This window comes from Ylistrum balloti, unplaced genomic scaffold (genome assembly GCF_031769215.1).
Source record: "Ylistrum balloti isolate Yb309-2 unplaced genomic scaffold, AGI_CSIRO_Ybal_v1 Utg369806, whole genome shotgun sequence".
In the NCBI taxonomy this organism is placed as follows: Eukaryota; Metazoa; Mollusca; class Bivalvia; order Pectinida; family Pectinidae; genus Ylistrum; species Ylistrum balloti.
This window is the reverse complement of record NW_026781981.1, coordinates 1705996-1722778: the sequence shown is the minus strand read 5'-3', so window position 1 is coordinate 1722778 and position 16783 is coordinate 1705996. Positions and strand designations below refer to the sequence as shown.

Below are 16783 nucleotides of genomic sequence, written 5' to 3'. Positions count from 1 at the left end.
ACTTACGATTAAACGTGCGTGGAGTTAGTTCAAGCATGTGGTTTACTGTTGCATATTATTTTGTTGCTCATTAATCTATTAATAAAAAAGATACATTTTTGACTTCAATACATTCTGATGACGTAACAATGTTCCAATCGATCGATGAGTATCTTCACCACCTGCCATTTTGGCTATTTCTTGTGTTTTTCTTCCCGTTTTCTTGACTTGATAAGATAGTGTTAAGTATGATCTAGCAATAACAGAAAAGACTTTCGATTTCTTGAAATACGGTTAGATTCTTCAATGATCGCGGCCGTGATCGGCTGTCGTGACAACGTATATAGACTATATATACTGTTTAAGAGTTCCAATATTGACAGATTCACATTAACATTTACGGTACCAGAACACCCCATTATCATAGCTATAAATTCTTAAAAATCGTCGAGCTTATCTTACAGCACTTTTCATCCCTTTTGAGGAACTCTTAATTTGGGTATAAACCATATATGGGGGTTCTCCTGTACGATTTATCAACCAAGTGCTACTATAGTTTTACGTGACAGTCACGTGACTAATTGGGTACGTACAGACTTCATACATGTTGGTAGTAGCTTTTGATGTCGTGTATGATGGTAACCGGATAGAAGAAATAATCGAAATTGAAGTTATTTTCAAAACAAGTCTTTTTTTAGATAAAAAAGCAACATCATGAATTTTGAAATCGTATTTGACATTAAAAGCATTTTAGATGCAACCATCGTCTCCGGTATATTCACAGGCATTGCTTCGGATCATGTCTTTACCCCTTCACCTAGCAGCCAGTCGTGGAAATCTTGACGAAGTTCAACGTTTAGTAAGTGAAGGGGCATCGCTAGGATTGATAGGTGAAGATGGTCTAACACCCCTTATGCAGGCTGTACACAATAATCATGAACAAGTGGCAGTACATCTCGTCAAAGAGATGGCCGGACCGGACCTGGCGTTGAAAGATATATTCGGATACAATATCCTTCACTACTTGGCAAGAGAAGGCCACCCATGGGCACTGGTAATGGAGATTGTGTGTGAAAAGTGTCCGGACGCCATACAAATGGTTAACTACAAGGGACGACGGCCAATAGATGTGGCCAGAGAAAAATTGGACGATAACCCAGAACAAAGTGAATATAAAGACGTAATTCATCTTCTTGGTAAGTGTCTTTATTATACGATAATTAAAAACATATTAGCACACATTTATACTTACATTTGCTTATTAGTGGTACAAATGTACTGCAACATTATATTACATACAAAATAGATTAATTCAGAGGGATAATATTTATCAATACATCTGCATAATTGCATTAACAGATCAACACGCACAGTACCAGGTTAAGAAAGGGATCGCTGAGAAAATGGTTCAAACTTGCAACATCACCATTACCTTTATTGGGAACGTCGGATCCGGAAAGACATGCCTACGGAAACAACTGTCACGGGAAGAATTTCCAGTAGATGGTCCGGAATCAACAAACGTTGTGGAATTTCTAGCAAATTATTTAGATTGGGATCCAATCACAGGCTTTCGTCAAAAGCTTGGCGAGGGAGGGGAGGAGGAAACTGGTATTGAGCGTTTACGGCGAATATTTAAACGTTACAGTGCACAGAAATCCAACACAAATCTGAACAATCCAAACCAACATGACGTTTCTGCTAAATTAGGTATGTAACATACATAGACAATATAAGTTGGCGAGGTTCTAAATAATTTACTCTGATTGATGAATATACTAGGTCTTAAACGATATTTCAGGAACATATATGAACCATGTGATATAGTCATCGATTAAAGATCAAAGATTTTGAAACATGCACATGGGATGATTGTATAACTAAGTGAAACACACTTGAACATGAACCTTTTATCGCATTAATACTATGATAAATCGTTGAAAGTCAGTTTGTTAATAAGCTTTCTGCTGGCAGGCAAAAAAGATATATCTACTGACGACCGGTTCTGATGGCCCAGGGTTTTCGATGTTTTTAGGCCTCGACAAGAAATAGACTTCACACAGCAGGTTGATCTTTACGTCTCATTGAAAAAACAGACAATAACATGTTTATTTCTCATACTATTTGATGTACATGAATGTTGATTGAGATTGCAAACAAATACAAATTCATTATGTTATTGTAGTGGCGTTATGCATTGAAGGGGAGATTGGCAAATCAGAACAGACCCTGCGACAAACGTTAAAATATCGATGTAGAAAAGTTATAGTCTCATGATTAAATGAATTTTCAACATAAACATTGTTTTGATTACAACATTTAGAAGTGGGCACATCATCGATCCAAATGAGAAGCATCCCCCTTACAAATGAAGGAAATATATCCAATGCACAACAGGAAATGGTAGGCGAAATTTTATACCAGTATGAAGACCACGAATACTGGTACGACACACAATACGAAGATGACTTTACAAGCGACCCCGAAGATGACGAGAGCAAACACCTGTATGAGGAACTGGTCAATGCCGAAGGAAAGGAGACAAAAGAAAAGGAAAGCGACACAGTCAGTGGCTTCATTACTCTTTATGATTTTGGTGGAGAGACAGTTTTCTACAATACACACCATTGTTTTATGTCAGGGGATATGGTGTTTATTTTGGTCTTCGATGTAGCGAAGTGTGTCGATTCGGAGAAGAGATATACGGAAATAGGTAAGAACTAACACCATACATTATATTAATGATTTACACTTATCTCTGTAAACAGCTCGTTATCAATCATCGCATTACTTTCTTAGATCGTTCATCTACAATTCGTAACGCTTTTCTTATCTTGTCCTTTAACAGGCAGCATAGAAACCTGGCTTTGTTCCGTAGGTACATACGCCGTAGACGACAATGATGGAAAGAGAGGAACGCCTCCCATTATACTAGTAGGATCCCATCTAGACCAGGTTTCTGGAACGGTGAGTACTGCATTTTGAACCAGTTGTTTGCACGTTTATCTAAAGAACGATTTTTATCGACACATCAGTTTTAAAACAAGAAAATATGATATAAGAAAATATATTTTTAAGCGCAACTAAAGCGGTTATCTAACTTAAACTTCTATTTTTCTGTTCGAAAGCTGTGCATTAATTGGTTATAAACTTGCAGAGGAGACAAAGTTAAAATTCAGTCACGTCATAGTTATCATTATAGCAAATGATGTTTGATGTAGTATAAACCGAGCAAGGTAGATCTAACCTGAATCTTGATATCATGAGTTTCCGGTTGTCTTTAGGAAGAGGAAAAATTCAAGGTATTTGGGTCCATTCTTGATCAATTATACCAAAACCGAAGGATAAGACGAATAATGGAAAAGCATGTCTATGAGATGTTTCCGATTTCCAATCTGAATGATACAACACAACATAAAGACCTATATGAGACGATTTGGAGGAAGTTATTCGAAGTAGCACCGTTTCAGTCTGAATGGATGAAGCTAGTACCTGCGAGGTGGATAGCAATAGAACAAGAACTTCTCAAACGGAAAGGACAAGGTTTAAATATGATGACATACCAGGATGTAATGGATTTGAACAGAGAGCTTTTGGTGCCTCTATCAGACGATAAAGATATCCTACATTTTTTAAAGTATGACTATGCTATACATACTGGTATTTTTTCTTTCAAAAGAGAGAATATAGTGGGTTTATTTTTTTGTATAAATATAAATGCTCGTTAGTTTTTCTGTTAACTCTGTTGTTGTTATCCGGTTCTCATTTAAGAACGTTCTTTACTAAAATTGACAAAGATTTACATTGCGGGTGTCGTCGATAATGATGAAGAAGAAGACGCTTACTCTTCCGGAACATCTGGTCTTATTTTCCATGTATTCATTTAAGAGCTTTTGTGTAAGTCTTACTTTTGGTCGTTTTTTGTCCGAGTTTGATTGAATTTGAGATTTGATTATGATTCTGTTCACATGTTGGTATTTTCTAAGTGTTTTGAACGGAAATAAACAATTTATAACATTTCAAAGATTGAAAGTCAAAGTTTGAAGAAGAAATTGCAGACACAAAATCTTGTTAATGTGATTAGCGTCAGGCTGAAACAGAAAGAGGAGAACACTATATATACAAATGTACTTTTAACACCCGATTTTCTTCTCATCGTACTTTTTCAAAGATCATTTCTTTAAATGCTCTGTTGATTAAAACTAGCCGTCATTTCATCGAGTAGACGTTTGAAGTTAGAATTTGTAAACTGTTTGATGTTTTCTGATTGCTTTTGAATTAATTGACAAATAGCAAGTTTTTCTTAGATAGTGTCTTTACCTCCGTAAACTGTACCGAATATGCTAAATAATATCGAAATGGACGTGCTTGGATGAATATATATAAGAAGCCATACCAATTTATAAAACTATTAAATTCTCTATACTATTCTTTGTCGTTTTCGTCCATTTTTTATATTAACAGTTTTGTTCAGATAATTGCGATGCTGGTGTGAAAATGATAACAAAATAATGATTAGAGAATAATAATTCACTTTAAACACAATATCTATGACCGCGAGCAAAATATGGATAGCAGAAAATTTACATTGAGGCTCTTGAATAAGTGTCCCAGAAGGGTCGTCTTCTTCGATTATACCTTATTACATCTTAATATAGTGAAATCCATAATTGTTTCTGATGCTTCAAAATCAAAATCCTTCCTATGAAGGCAATTAATGAATGCTAATTTTTCCTCTATATATGGGCAGTTTGTATCTTTGCAGAAAACTACAAATAACGGGGTCGATGCTCGTTGTCAACCTTCATCATAATCCTGTGATTATTCTGAACCCCAACTTCATCTTAGACGCCCTGAAATGCATTATCACAGATCCTAAATTTACCTCTGGATTCAAAGAACGACAGAGATGGAATGCTTTTGCGAAAACTGGAAAATTGCCCTTCGACGATCTGCATGCCTTATGGAAAAATGAAACATCAAAAGATTTCAGCGAGAACGAAGAGACCATTAAGCTGGTGATGGAAACGTTCGGTCTTCTCGCTAAGCCAATATTGGACGATGGATGCATTGATTACTATGTTGTTCCGTGCATGCTGCAGGAAGCAGATCCTGAATCATTACAACCGCTATTAACTGAACCCGACATAATCATGTCACCTGCTCTGTGCTTCAGATTTGAACAGGAATATATCCCACACGCCATTTGGGATAAACTTATCGCCACATGTATCCACAGGTTCCATTGCATGGACGAACCGATACAAGATCAGTCTTTATTTGTACGCAGAAGGTTCGTCTGCCTAGCAGTGGACTACATGTGGAACATCATCCTAAACTGTAGGGGAAACGCGATGAAAGTCATAATGTTCAAACGAGACAAAAACCACAGCTTGGATCAAGAAATTGGTATAAATATCAGAAATATTCTCGAATACTTTCTTCGGAAGGTACTAGAAATGAATCGGCAAACTCATCTTACTTATAAATTTTGCTTGCATAATGACTACCGATTTTTACCTGACGAAAAGATGGTAGAAATTGAAAATCTTCTAAAAGCGTCTAGCTTGCAGTGCCTTGGAGCAAGTGGTAGAGGATGGATATCTCTTGAAGACTACAACTTCTGGTTTTTTAAAACTGGGACGGTAAGAAATAACATAATTATTACTGAATTTTGTGCAATAAGGCTTGACCACATTGCTGTTTCAAGGTAAATATTTTGCCGCTATGTCGCGTGATGCAATGAAAACATAATTGTTATCCAATGTAATGTGCTTATATACTTATTTTATCCTTCAGCGCAGAAAACGCCAACCCGACACCGGTAAGAATTCTTTTTTTAGTCTAAAACATGACTTTGATAGAAACAATTGCTTGTATTTAAGAAAATGAAGAATAATAGTAATAGTAAACAACTCCAAACCATTAAGGAACCAGTATTATATATCTAATTGACCACCCGTTATGTTTGAAATGTTTATAGCTGAAATCTTAGTACACGCCCTCCCTGAAAGAAAACCGTCGCCGAAGGAGATTGGGCGGATTGCCAAACTGATCAGTGGAAGGGGATATCAAGTGTTTTTCGTTGAGCTCAACGTTTCTGTCCATGTATTGGACCAAATCATGGAAGAGACACGCAATCTCGCCTTTCGCACCAGCATCACAAAGACGTTTCTGCATGTTTTGAATACAAGACTTGACATCGGTTTCCCTCAAATCGTGGACGCCATGCAAAAGCATGGTATGCCTTATGCGAGTCTATTAGCGAGTTTAGACACAAACTGTGTCGAGGTTTTGAAAGGTAATTTCATTTAACAATGAGAGCTTAAAGGTATTGAGTGGATAGTCATAGTGCTTAACACAGCAAATAAAGTGTTGTGTATTCCACCTTGGAAAAGTTGTTTCGCTTGATTTTTCGTCAAAGAACGGACTATGAATATCCGACATAATTAGTTAAAATTAAACTTCAAGGTTGAAAAGGGTAACGTTCTAATTTAAAGAAACTTAACCAAAATATCGATATATTGTTTGAGAAGACCGTTGCAAACAATCCTGATAAATAAGATTTCAAAAAGTAAAGTAAGAGATCAGCTCATTTCCTTTTCTATTGATTTCCGATCAAAAACTCCTGCTTCAGAGAATTTCTCTCTCGCCGTACTGCATTTTTCGCATAAATAACGCTCCATTTATATAGCATATTGACTGCATATAACAGAAAAAATAGAAGTGTGCATTTGTTATTGAAGTCACGTTTGAATGGCACGAACACCGCTGTAGTAATGAGAAACAGACAGTTCGAAATGCTGTAGACATATATCATATTTATTTGAACTGTATATTAATGTGTAGTTCATTGATCAAATTGCGCTCGCTTTTTTGTTGACACCGTATAGATTCATATGAACTTATTTCAAAACATCAAGATGTAATTGACGTCCAAATATGCTAAATTTATCAAGTTGATGATTGTTAAATGTGGATAGATCTATCAATCTTTTCTGGTAATTCTAAGTAGGCCCTAGATTTCAACACACAAGGCTCTTTGAACTACTAACGATTGCTTAAAACTGACTTTATGCCGTTTCATAATTCTTGTGCTGGCATATACGTTATCTTTTAACTAAATTAATATAATAAGTGTTTTTTTACGGGCACGTCTTTCATATATTTGGCAACGATTTAAAACGCAACAACAAATGTCAGCTTTAAGGTGAAAGATACAAAAATACTAAATAATGCAGATTTTTCTCCGAAACTTTAAGTGGATAGACAATGCTAATCTTTTTTGATATACTAATTAGATTCATTTTCATTTTTTTTCTTTTATCGCAATATGACTAATTATTTTCACAAATTGTTTTAACCAGAATCGCATTCTTTGTAAACTGTTGATATCATCTTTGTTTCGTATCCATTAATGCAAGACATATACAAACTAGAAAAAAAGTTATATTTCCTGTTTCAGGTTTGGATTTATCCAAGGAAGTATTGAAAACACCAATCTCAAATTTCAACAAGGCTTCTATTGCCAAATGTATTAGTGCTAAGTCCTACTACAATCTGTTCCTTGACCTTGGCATGGATTACAAGGACATTGATAGATTCGATGTTGATTACCAAATGGTCGGAGACAGAATGATAGCTCTCCTGGAGCTGTGGATCCGGAATGAAGGTTCCAAGGCAACCGTAGAAAAGCTTCTATTAGCTATGATGGAATGCGACATGGATGTTAAATCTCTCTCAGACCGCATCTTATCTCCTGTCAATCGTTACTCGAGTTGATTAGGGTTTCGTAAAGTGTATTGCTATCATTTTTATGACGTCACTATGTGATCACATACGTGTTGTTGACAGTGTAACTGTATCGCAGTTGTAATATTTAAAAAGTTTCTTTAAATTTATAAATTTATCGTGTCGAACTCCTCAGCAATACCCCAATTGATAAGGGATCCAGATGCTGTCGAAGTAGATAATCAATTGACGTTTCTACTTTCTGTTTGTAACAGATATCCAGACTCGACAGTACACTCTTGGCCTTAAATGATTTTCTTTTCTGTATTGTTAGAGTAAATGTCTTACATACACGTGTATCTGTGGTGTTAATAGTTATCCATTTTTACTTTTTCAGACCAGGGAATCTTTTTATTGATTTCTTTATAAATTTTAAAGACTTATCCGACCGAACAATCAATATAACGCTTGTTTGACACGAAAATTCTAATTTCGTGAACAAATGCTTGAATATCGGATAAATTGCGACATTTCAACAACAAAAGAATGGTGGAGATGCAATGAATAAGCTATCCAGAAAGGGAAAGTTGTTGTAGGAAAAGATCTAGGTAAATCAATGATGTAGAAGCCTTGTTGAGTCCTTGATTTCCATCTCCGGTGAGTATGTAGATGGAAATTGTCGATAAATCTCATATAATGTAAATAGAAGACATATCAATATATCTAATAGTAAAATTGAAAGATTTCACAAGGTCTTTTTTCAACAAATAACCAGCAGGTTTATCATCTTCAATGCAATAAATTCATAGAATTTCGTATCAATATAAAATTATTACGCCTATAATTTCTGGAGTGATTTCAAAGCATAGGAGGTGACTGAGGAAAACAAAAAATCATCTGAAGAATTGTTAACTTTAGATGGGAATCTGCACTAGCCCCATAACTCAATGAAATTCGAAATGTTCATACATTTCATAGTTAAAGTATATGTGCATACTACACCAATGAATTATGTCGCACCAACAAAGTCAGGCTTTGAGACAACAAAATATAAAAGACAGGAAGTTAAGAGAAAAATAACCAATCACATCCTCTTGGATGAGGTAGGAGCATCTTATCATCAGAGAAAACTTTTACTCACTCTTAGTTTCGTGCTTGCCAATATGATCTAGAACTGTCGCCAGAATGAGTGGCTAATACTACCCGCTACCCAATCTACTATAGCTTCGGAGGGAGTGTCCCAACGAGATTCCTCCACGTGGCCTTCATTTGGTCACCATGGCAACCGATTGGCGACCATTTTAATGGATTATGAATCATCAAATGTTTGTCAACAAATATCTTACTATGCACAGTGTCCATCGAGACATTTCTACGATTACATAACTTGCATCAGACATAAATAATATGAATTGTTTACCAATGGACTATCCATTTACCTTATGATTAATGTGACAACATTAAGTTCAGGCCCCATTAGGTGGAGACAGCACTTCCCAATGCCATCATAACAAGTGTATTAGTGAAACTGATGAATGCTCCCTGAATTTTATAGGACACAATATTTCAAGAATGGTCTATTATTCTATAATTAAGGGGTTGCTGGCGCTAAATTTGGTAAACTACACAGTGATCCTAGTTTGAATGCAAGCAAAAGTATGCTCATAATACAAAATTTTAACAAAGGGCTATAACTGTACTGAGGGGACATGGGCCCTGACTGTAATTAAGGTGTTGCAGGTCTTTACAATGGTAGACTAGACATTGCCTTCGCTTAATCAATTTATACACAAAGATTCATTTTCTTAAATGCAAGCAAACAATACGCTGGACAAGAATTTTTAACAAAGGGAAATGACTCTGTAAATGAGGGATAAAGGGACCTGAATTTGGTACACTGCACATCGTATCAGTGTTGTCGATGTATCCTTAGTTTCACTATTGTAGTTTAAAAGCAAGTAATTTTAATTTGTTCTGTAGACATAATATTTAAACAAAGGGCAATTACTGTTAGGGTGATTAATGTATACACTAAGTTTTGTTATCAAAGTTTAACTGTCAGCATAGTTATGCATGAAATTCTAACAAAGGGCAGTAACTCTGTAATTGAGCGGTCAATGGCCCTGAGTTTGAAGAACGGGTGTAAAGCAAACTTAATTTCTTTAGTTTCCACTCTGGCTACTTTTGAAAACAAATGCGAAATCAAAATAAAGATTTCAATCTTTAATTAGAATATCTTTTGGAATGTTTCTCGAGACAATTGTAAGTGGCTTTTTGTAAAGCTAAATACTTGGGATCATCTCCGAATGCATATTCTGACAGATGATTTGTAATGTAGGCAACACTTAGGTGGTTCTTTAAGTCTGCATTTGCCATCTGTCCACCAAAACCAGTGTGTCCAAACACCTTTCCACCCTGGAAATAAAATGTCAATAAAAGATAATTTTTGTTCATTTAAAAAAAAAATCCCAGTAAAACAGTAATAAAAATGTATTTACAACTAACTAATCTTTAAACTAAAAGTGTTAATTTGCACATCATTTGAAAAAACAGCTAGAAGACAAATTTTCAGAACACATCTGAAGTGAGTTTAGTTAGGTGTGGTCTATGGAATGCATCTATCCTATTTTATCATTTATTTTACTGGTTCTTTTAATCTTAATGTTGAATTTAATGAACAAATTATATTACTTTCTTTGTTGCTGATATCCTCGTGTGATGGGACAAGGTATGATACATTTAATAAGGTGCTAGTATGTGGGAACTGACCATCAACTAGTATGCACAACAGTGAAAGTGAGACTAAAGTTGCAGTTCAAAGAGAAAAAATGTGAAAGGGTAAAGTATTGAGAAAATGTAGGATTCATATACAACGAGGAATTTAAACATCGCTATAAGAAACAGGTTTCAGATATTGAAGAATTGGGAGCAGGATCTGGGAGAGGAAGAAGAAGTTGAGAGGAAATTGAGAGTGATTCAAAAGGCATATAGAGACTGCAGAAAGAAGTACTGGGCAGACCGAGGAGGAAGAAGAAGAAATCATGGATCAGTGTGGTCTCAAGGAAACGGGCAGATAGAAGAGAGGAGATCAACAAGAAAATCCTTTGTACACACTCAGAGAGAGTTATAAGACACTTAAGGGAGAAGTACAAGGATGGGGACAGGGAATGAAGTTTGAAAACAGTCAAGAAGTAATGCATAGACAACATTGCATGTGATGCCGAGGAGGCAGCAAGAGGTCAACATATAAAAACACATTAAAACATTTTGCAATGAAACACCTAGACAGAGTGTAGCAGCACTATGCAAAAATGGCCATTTAATCAGGTGGAAAACAGAGGTCTTATTGAGATGGACAGACCACTTCAATGAGGTCCTGATTAGAGAGGAACCACAAAATCCTGTCACAGAAGATGATGATATGGAACTAGAGGAAGTATCAGAGGGCATTTCAGTGGCCATACCATCAATAGAAGTGTGGGAGGCTTTTAAAAATCTAAGGAATGGAAAGTCGTCTTATTTACATTTTTTGTTGTTATGGATTGGGTGATGAGAAAAGCAGTAAGAAATGGTGAGAATGACATAAGATGGCAATTAACATAAAACATGGACACTCTATATTTTGTAGAGGATATTTCACTATTCATATATTCATATATATAAACTGATGTCCTCTGCCAACAAACACAATTAAATATGTAGATTTTGTTTTGACAATTGACAAGAAGACTTGGCTAGCTCAAGGCTGTCAACATGGATTCTTTAAGTTCCTTGAGTCATTATCCTATTAATCCTATTAAGTCATCCTAACTATGATTGCCCTGGTAGTGTCAGTACTTTCAACACATATTAACAAACTCTGAAACTGCATGATGACCAGCTAATTCCACTCTCTAATCTATTTCAGTGATTAACAAGTCATAGACTGTAATATCTCTAGCGACATCACAATGTACTTCTTGAGTAATGGATTGGGTAATAAATTTCAAATATCTGTATCAGGAATGATCCCCTTCTAATCATCTCTCAAAATTATCATGGACAACTACCTAGGAATTAAGTGGAAATTACAGATGAAATATGAGAGAGATCCAACCAACTCTTCTTGAGAATACTAAATATCTATAACAAGTGCAAGATAATGGCTTCCAGACAACATGAAATGACCAATAAATGATTTGAAAACCTGACCATCTTGATTTAAAACGTTAAAATATAGATTTCTGTTAACATCCACTCCATTGACTTTATTTGATGAATACAAGTTAATAATACCTTAGCCCGAACTGTAATTCATATATCTTTTGATCAGGGATATTTGGTGCATCATTTAATTTTTACACTACATTACACTGCATACTTTGTTTAGCAAATAATTTCTTCTTTCACTGGGGGTCTTCCATAAAATTTTCATTGTTTTAATTCACTTGGACATGGAGAACATCCAATACAATTCAGTATTAGCTCAGTACATGTATATGCTACAAATTCAGAGGGATTGTTACCTGTGGATTGCCAAAGAATATGACACCAAGTCCATATGTTACAGGTCTGTATAAATCCAGACTGAGTTTATCCACCACTGGTTTATTCAGGATGTTGATCATGTCTTGTGATAACATTTGCTTTCCATCCATCTGCCCACCATTAGCGAGAATTCCGTACAGTTTGGCTAGTGAACGGGCATTACCATGACCCATAGTGGACACTAGAGGGACCTGCCGAATCTCTGGATTTCTAAACATCGCAATCTATAGGACAAAGAGACTGAGCTGTACAACTTTTATATCAAAGCTAAATTGTTTTCTTAATCATTCTATTCAATTCTTGCATAAATCCTCAGAGTGTAAAATGCACGCACCTTCAATTACTTAAAAGCTTACAGAGAGAGCTTATTTTGAAGATTTTACAAAAGATACACATTTGAAAATCAATTTGCAATACAAATTTAGAATTAAATACAGTAAAGCCAAACAATTAAATTGTACAATACAGTGGTTTTGCTCTCACAGGGCTTACCAGAACATGTTATTTTGTTTAGGAAGATATCAAACTGTTCATCATGAGTGTTACATTTTTAATGAAGATTAAGAGAGTTGTTAATTTTTGTACAGAGTACATTGTACAAATGGTCAAATTCTACTGGTCATGTACACCAAACCACATTATTCATAGAAAAGCATGGTATTGTAATTTTACTGTTTGTTATGAAACAGTTTATACGGTATGATCTACTGAAACCAAATATATAAAGTAGCAATCAGACTTCCTTCTGATACAGGAACAGGTTGCCAAAATTTACTGTACAAGTTGAGCTGATCTACATGGAACTACAAGAGGCTATCTTCAATATCAAAAATATAGAAATGCTGACATACAACGAACCTTTTCAGTCTCCTTTATGGCAGTCATTGCTGTCAGTACTAGGGAGTTTGGCCAGGCCATATTAAGTAACACATCCCAGTAAGATGGTTTGGTAAGAAACCTGAATATCAAGTTACTGACATCAAGTGATGTGAAAGGAGCAAACCGATAGTCATCAGATTGGGTTGATCCAATAGAAAAGTCTATATCTGTAATTATAATGATAACATATCACATAAAATATGAATCTTTCTTCAAACCAAAAATCACATTTTATATGTAATGTTTTAATGTAAAAATTAACTGACTAACAATGATGATATTAATTTGACAATGTTTGAAGAAATGTTTTCAATTTTTCATTTCAACCCAACATTTCTTCACCCTCCCAAACCCCACTCCACTCCAAAACAACAGGCATCCCATCCTCCCACTTTTGCCCTTAAGATAAAGTACAACCTGCCATAACTGTTCATTGTCCACATTATGATACTCAAGGAATTACAATCACTTTCGCTCTCTGTATCCCTGGCAAAATTGAAGGTTCCATGCACAACACCTTGTGGACAAGACAAAAAGACTAGTTTGATCCTTAGATGTACATTGAACAAATCTTGAGGTTGCATAACGGTATATTGTAAGTGCTTTGGGTGTTGCTACTTTGTAATCTTCAAAATGAATGTATCAGCCTGTGATTGGTCAATTTTCTTCTTCTGGAACCAATCAAATTACTTCATTTGTGCCTTCAATTTTCCAATGAAATGTTCCTGGCGTGCAAAGAGCAAAAGTGATTGTAACCCCTTGAATATCGAGGATGACATTATCCTTAACATTCTGTTCTAGCATTTTCCTTTAAACGATTGTTGCTTAAAGCTGCTTTATCTAGACTTTATCTATTCTAAAAATCTGGCCATTACTGTTCCTTCCTGGCTGTGACTTCTAGCTTCAGATTGCTGAGTGTACCTGAATTTGAACTTTTCATAAGCATATTGTTAGCTTGGTCATACTTACTGAACTTGTTTGCAAAATCTTCTTCAAACATTTGTTTCACTGACCGACCTTTGGGATCAATTTTAGGCAGCAAACGGTCCAAGTACAAACCATAGGTGATAGCATGGTAGATAACTCCCAAGCCTACAAAACAAATGTGTATCAGGAAGCTTAACAAAATGCCATAGATTACTATAAAAAACAGAATTTAATTACAATGTAACTACAAACATATAATCCAAAACTTTACACAACTTCATATAACTTGATCCCATTTTCTGATGTAAATAAACATGTCAAGAACAATCTATAAGACATCTAAATCTGTTAACACAAGGAGACACATGTCTGAAAACTCATTTGCTAGTTAAGAGAAACAGCTCTAAAGATGCTGATACTATGTAAAAGATGATACAAGAATACAGTGGCTAGAATGAACACTGAAGACAACTAAGATATGCTTAATATTGACTTACATACCTGGTTCAATGGTTGGTGTTTGGTTTTCTAGGAATTGTTCCAACCTATCAGGGTCTGTTAATAACCAATGTAATGGAACAGTCTCATTGGTTGTAACAAGGCCTGCCTAATGTAGAAATTAAATAAGAAGATGAAACACTCTTACCAAATTTGATAAATCAATTGAATCCATTTAACTGTTTGCATTCTCTTAAAGTTGATTAATAAAAGTGTATCTACATATGCATGTATATGTTGGGCATAAAATCAGAAAACATTAAGACATGTAGGCCCTATTGCAATTAAACAAACCAGAATCCAATCATGTGTAGGATGTGATGTGATGACAATATGGAGTAAACATAAAGCAAATCTCTTCAGGGGCTCTCTATGTATGTCACTGATTTAAAATGTTATTGGACAGACAGACTAAACATGGTGCCCTTCATGGGGAAAATTGCAGAGGTATAACATCCTCATTCTACTCTACTCTCATTTTACCTGATGACTCAGAAGCATTTCAACCGTGATATTCTCTTTTCCATTTTTACCAAATCCAGGCCAATAATGTGACACCAATTTCTTATAATCAAGGAATCCTCTAAAATAAGAAAAAAAAATAAACATGAGAGATTCATCATAACTTCCATTAACATAAGACGGACTTATGTTAAAGTATGTTTAAGTAAATAACTTGATGTTGTAGTGAAGAGACGAGTCCAGTCACAGAAATGTGTTGTTCAGTTTTATTATGCCTCACATACAGCAAGATGGTAAATGCTAGTTATGCTGGCTTAGGAACTGACCCTGAATGGGACGAAACCAGCCTTTATATACACTTCTTAACAACATCAAATTGTACATGTATCTCACATCTCTTATACAGAGGAATACCAACATGGCCGATGTCAGATTACACACATTACTCCCGACAGTTTATACATATAAGGATGGCATGTCCATCTGATATGGATTGTCTTGTATAACAAGAGAGAGGTCAAGAATGTGTAATGCATGTTCTAGACATGTTCTGGTCAGCATTATTTAATTGGCTTTATTAGCCTGATGTTCCAGACAGAATTATCTAATTGATTTTAGCCTGTAGCTATCTCTACTCTATAGGTAATGTTTATATTAACCCTAGACAAGTATTTTTATCTTTAACAATGTCAAATGAATTTCAATATAAATTTAGATGTGAAAATTAGATATAAATATAGAGAAATATTTTAATAAAATGAAGTATCCTTAGTATATGTACAGGAAACAATAAACTGCTAAGGAAATAAATAAAATGTTCAACCTGTCAGCAAGCTTTGCTGCTACAATGGCAGCTACTCCTTTGGTACAAGAAAAGACCAATGTCATTGTGTCCTCTCTCCATCTTTGCTCTGACTCTAAGTCAACATATCCACCCCACATGTCTACCACTGGCTTCCCACGGTAGTAGACGGCAAATGACGCCCCCTTTTCACTTCCATCCTCCACAAGCTTTCTGTGGATTTTAAAAGAATGTTGACAGCAAATACTGCAGAATTTATAAAATGCTATTTTTGTATGTGTTTATCAGAATTTATTAAAGTATAACATGATATAGATGATTTTTAAAGCTGTAACATAAATCCTGATCGTCTCAATTTTCCGCTCACCAGCTGAAGCATACACCTTTTTACACTCATACATGTACAAGTATATGCATTGGGCAATCAGGTGCATATGAACTGAAGATTAAGTTATCTACAACATAAGTACATCATAGGAAGTATATGCAAATTATCAGTTAACCTTGGCTGTAATCATTACCTGAACACATTGGCAACCTCTCTGAAATCTGGATGAAAATTGCCTTCAACAACCGGTGGCAATGAAGTCCCCCTAAAATACGTGTATATCTTATAAAAGACGACAGCAAAGAAAATCACACTGAAGTGTCTTAACCATCCCATCGTCTCATGTATGTGTCTCTTTCAACAGAAAGCCAATGATCAGCTGATAAGTCTCTTTCAAGATACCGGATATCAATGCTAGATAGATTACCTTGTTTATTTGTTTATCTCATCAACTTTAAATGGTCGTGACGGTAATCTTTATCAAATCAGCCGCCTTAAATTTCAACGATGCTTTCAACTTTACATTCATAATCAAGTTACTAAAACCGATATGCAAACTACAGGTCGATGATTGCACATGAAAAGGATGTATCGGTGATGCTTGCCAAATCATTCGTGTTTCCGCGGACTTTTCTCTCAAATACTGAAAC

The 16783-nt window shown here is 35.3% G+C and overlaps 2 protein-coding genes across 3 annotated transcripts; one reads left to right on the top strand and one right to left on the bottom strand.

The window, feature by feature from the left end:
• Window positions 1-778: 778 nt before the first annotated feature.
• Window positions 779-7761, top strand: LOC132544682 (uncharacterized). The gene is made up of 9 exons (XM_060208306.1): window positions 779-1175; window positions 1339-1689; window positions 2303-2692; window positions 2828-2946; window positions 3264-3616; window positions 4745-5624; window positions 5779-5803; window positions 5963-6280; window positions 7445-7761. The coding sequence occupies exons 1-9, from the start codon at window positions 779-781 to the stop codon at window positions 7759-7761; spliced, it is 3150 nt and encodes a 1049-aa protein (XP_060064289.1).
• A 2159-nt stretch (window positions 7762-9920) lies between these two features.
• Window positions 9921-16714, bottom strand: LOC132544692 (beta-lactamase domain-containing protein 2-like). Of its 2 annotated transcripts, none has more exons than XM_060208324.1 (8): window positions 16327-16714; window positions 15827-16018; window positions 15025-15124; window positions 14545-14650; window positions 14086-14208; window positions 13096-13283; window positions 12216-12461; window positions 9921-10125 (listed from the first exon to the last, which is right to left on the bottom strand). In XM_060208324.1, the coding sequence occupies exons 1-8, from the start codon at window positions 16467-16469 to the stop codon at window positions 9934-9936; spliced, it is 1290 nt and encodes a 429-aa protein (XP_060064307.1). In that variant the 5' UTR covers window positions 16470-16714; the 3' UTR covers window positions 9921-9933. The 2 variants fall into 2 exon arrangements, with proteins under 2 accessions (XP_060064307.1, XP_060064309.1); XM_060208326.1 differs by having other exon boundaries at window positions 16561-16592.
• Between the last annotated feature and the right edge of the window lie 69 nt (window positions 16715-16783).

Excerpts from the sequence above, each read along its gene's own strand:
- LOC132544682 (XM_060208306.1), top strand. The coding sequence starts at position 779 with ATGTCTTTACCCCTTCACCTAGCAGCCAGTCGTGGAAATCTTGACGAA. Across the intron at positions 1,690-2,302 it reads TGACGTTTCTGCTAAATTAG|AAGTGGGCACATCATCGATC; the intron begins GTATGTAACATA and ends TACAACATTTAG. Across the intron at positions 6,281-7,444 it reads CTGTGTCGAGGTTTTGAAAG|GTTTGGATTTATCCAAGGAA; the intron begins GTAATTTCATTT and ends TTCCTGTTTCAG.
- LOC132544692 (XM_060208324.1), bottom strand. The coding sequence starts at position 16,469 with ATGGGATGGTTAAGACACTTCAGTGTGATTTTCTTTGCTGTCGTCTTT. Across the intron at positions 14,209-14,544 it reads AACACCAACCATTGAACCAG|GCTTGGGAGTTATCTACCAT; the intron begins GTATGTAAGTCA and ends TTTGTTTTGTAG. Across the intron at positions 10,126-12,215 it reads TATTCTTTGGCAATCCACAG|GGTGGAAAGGTGTTTGGACA; the intron begins GTAACAATCCCT and ends TTTTATTTCCAG.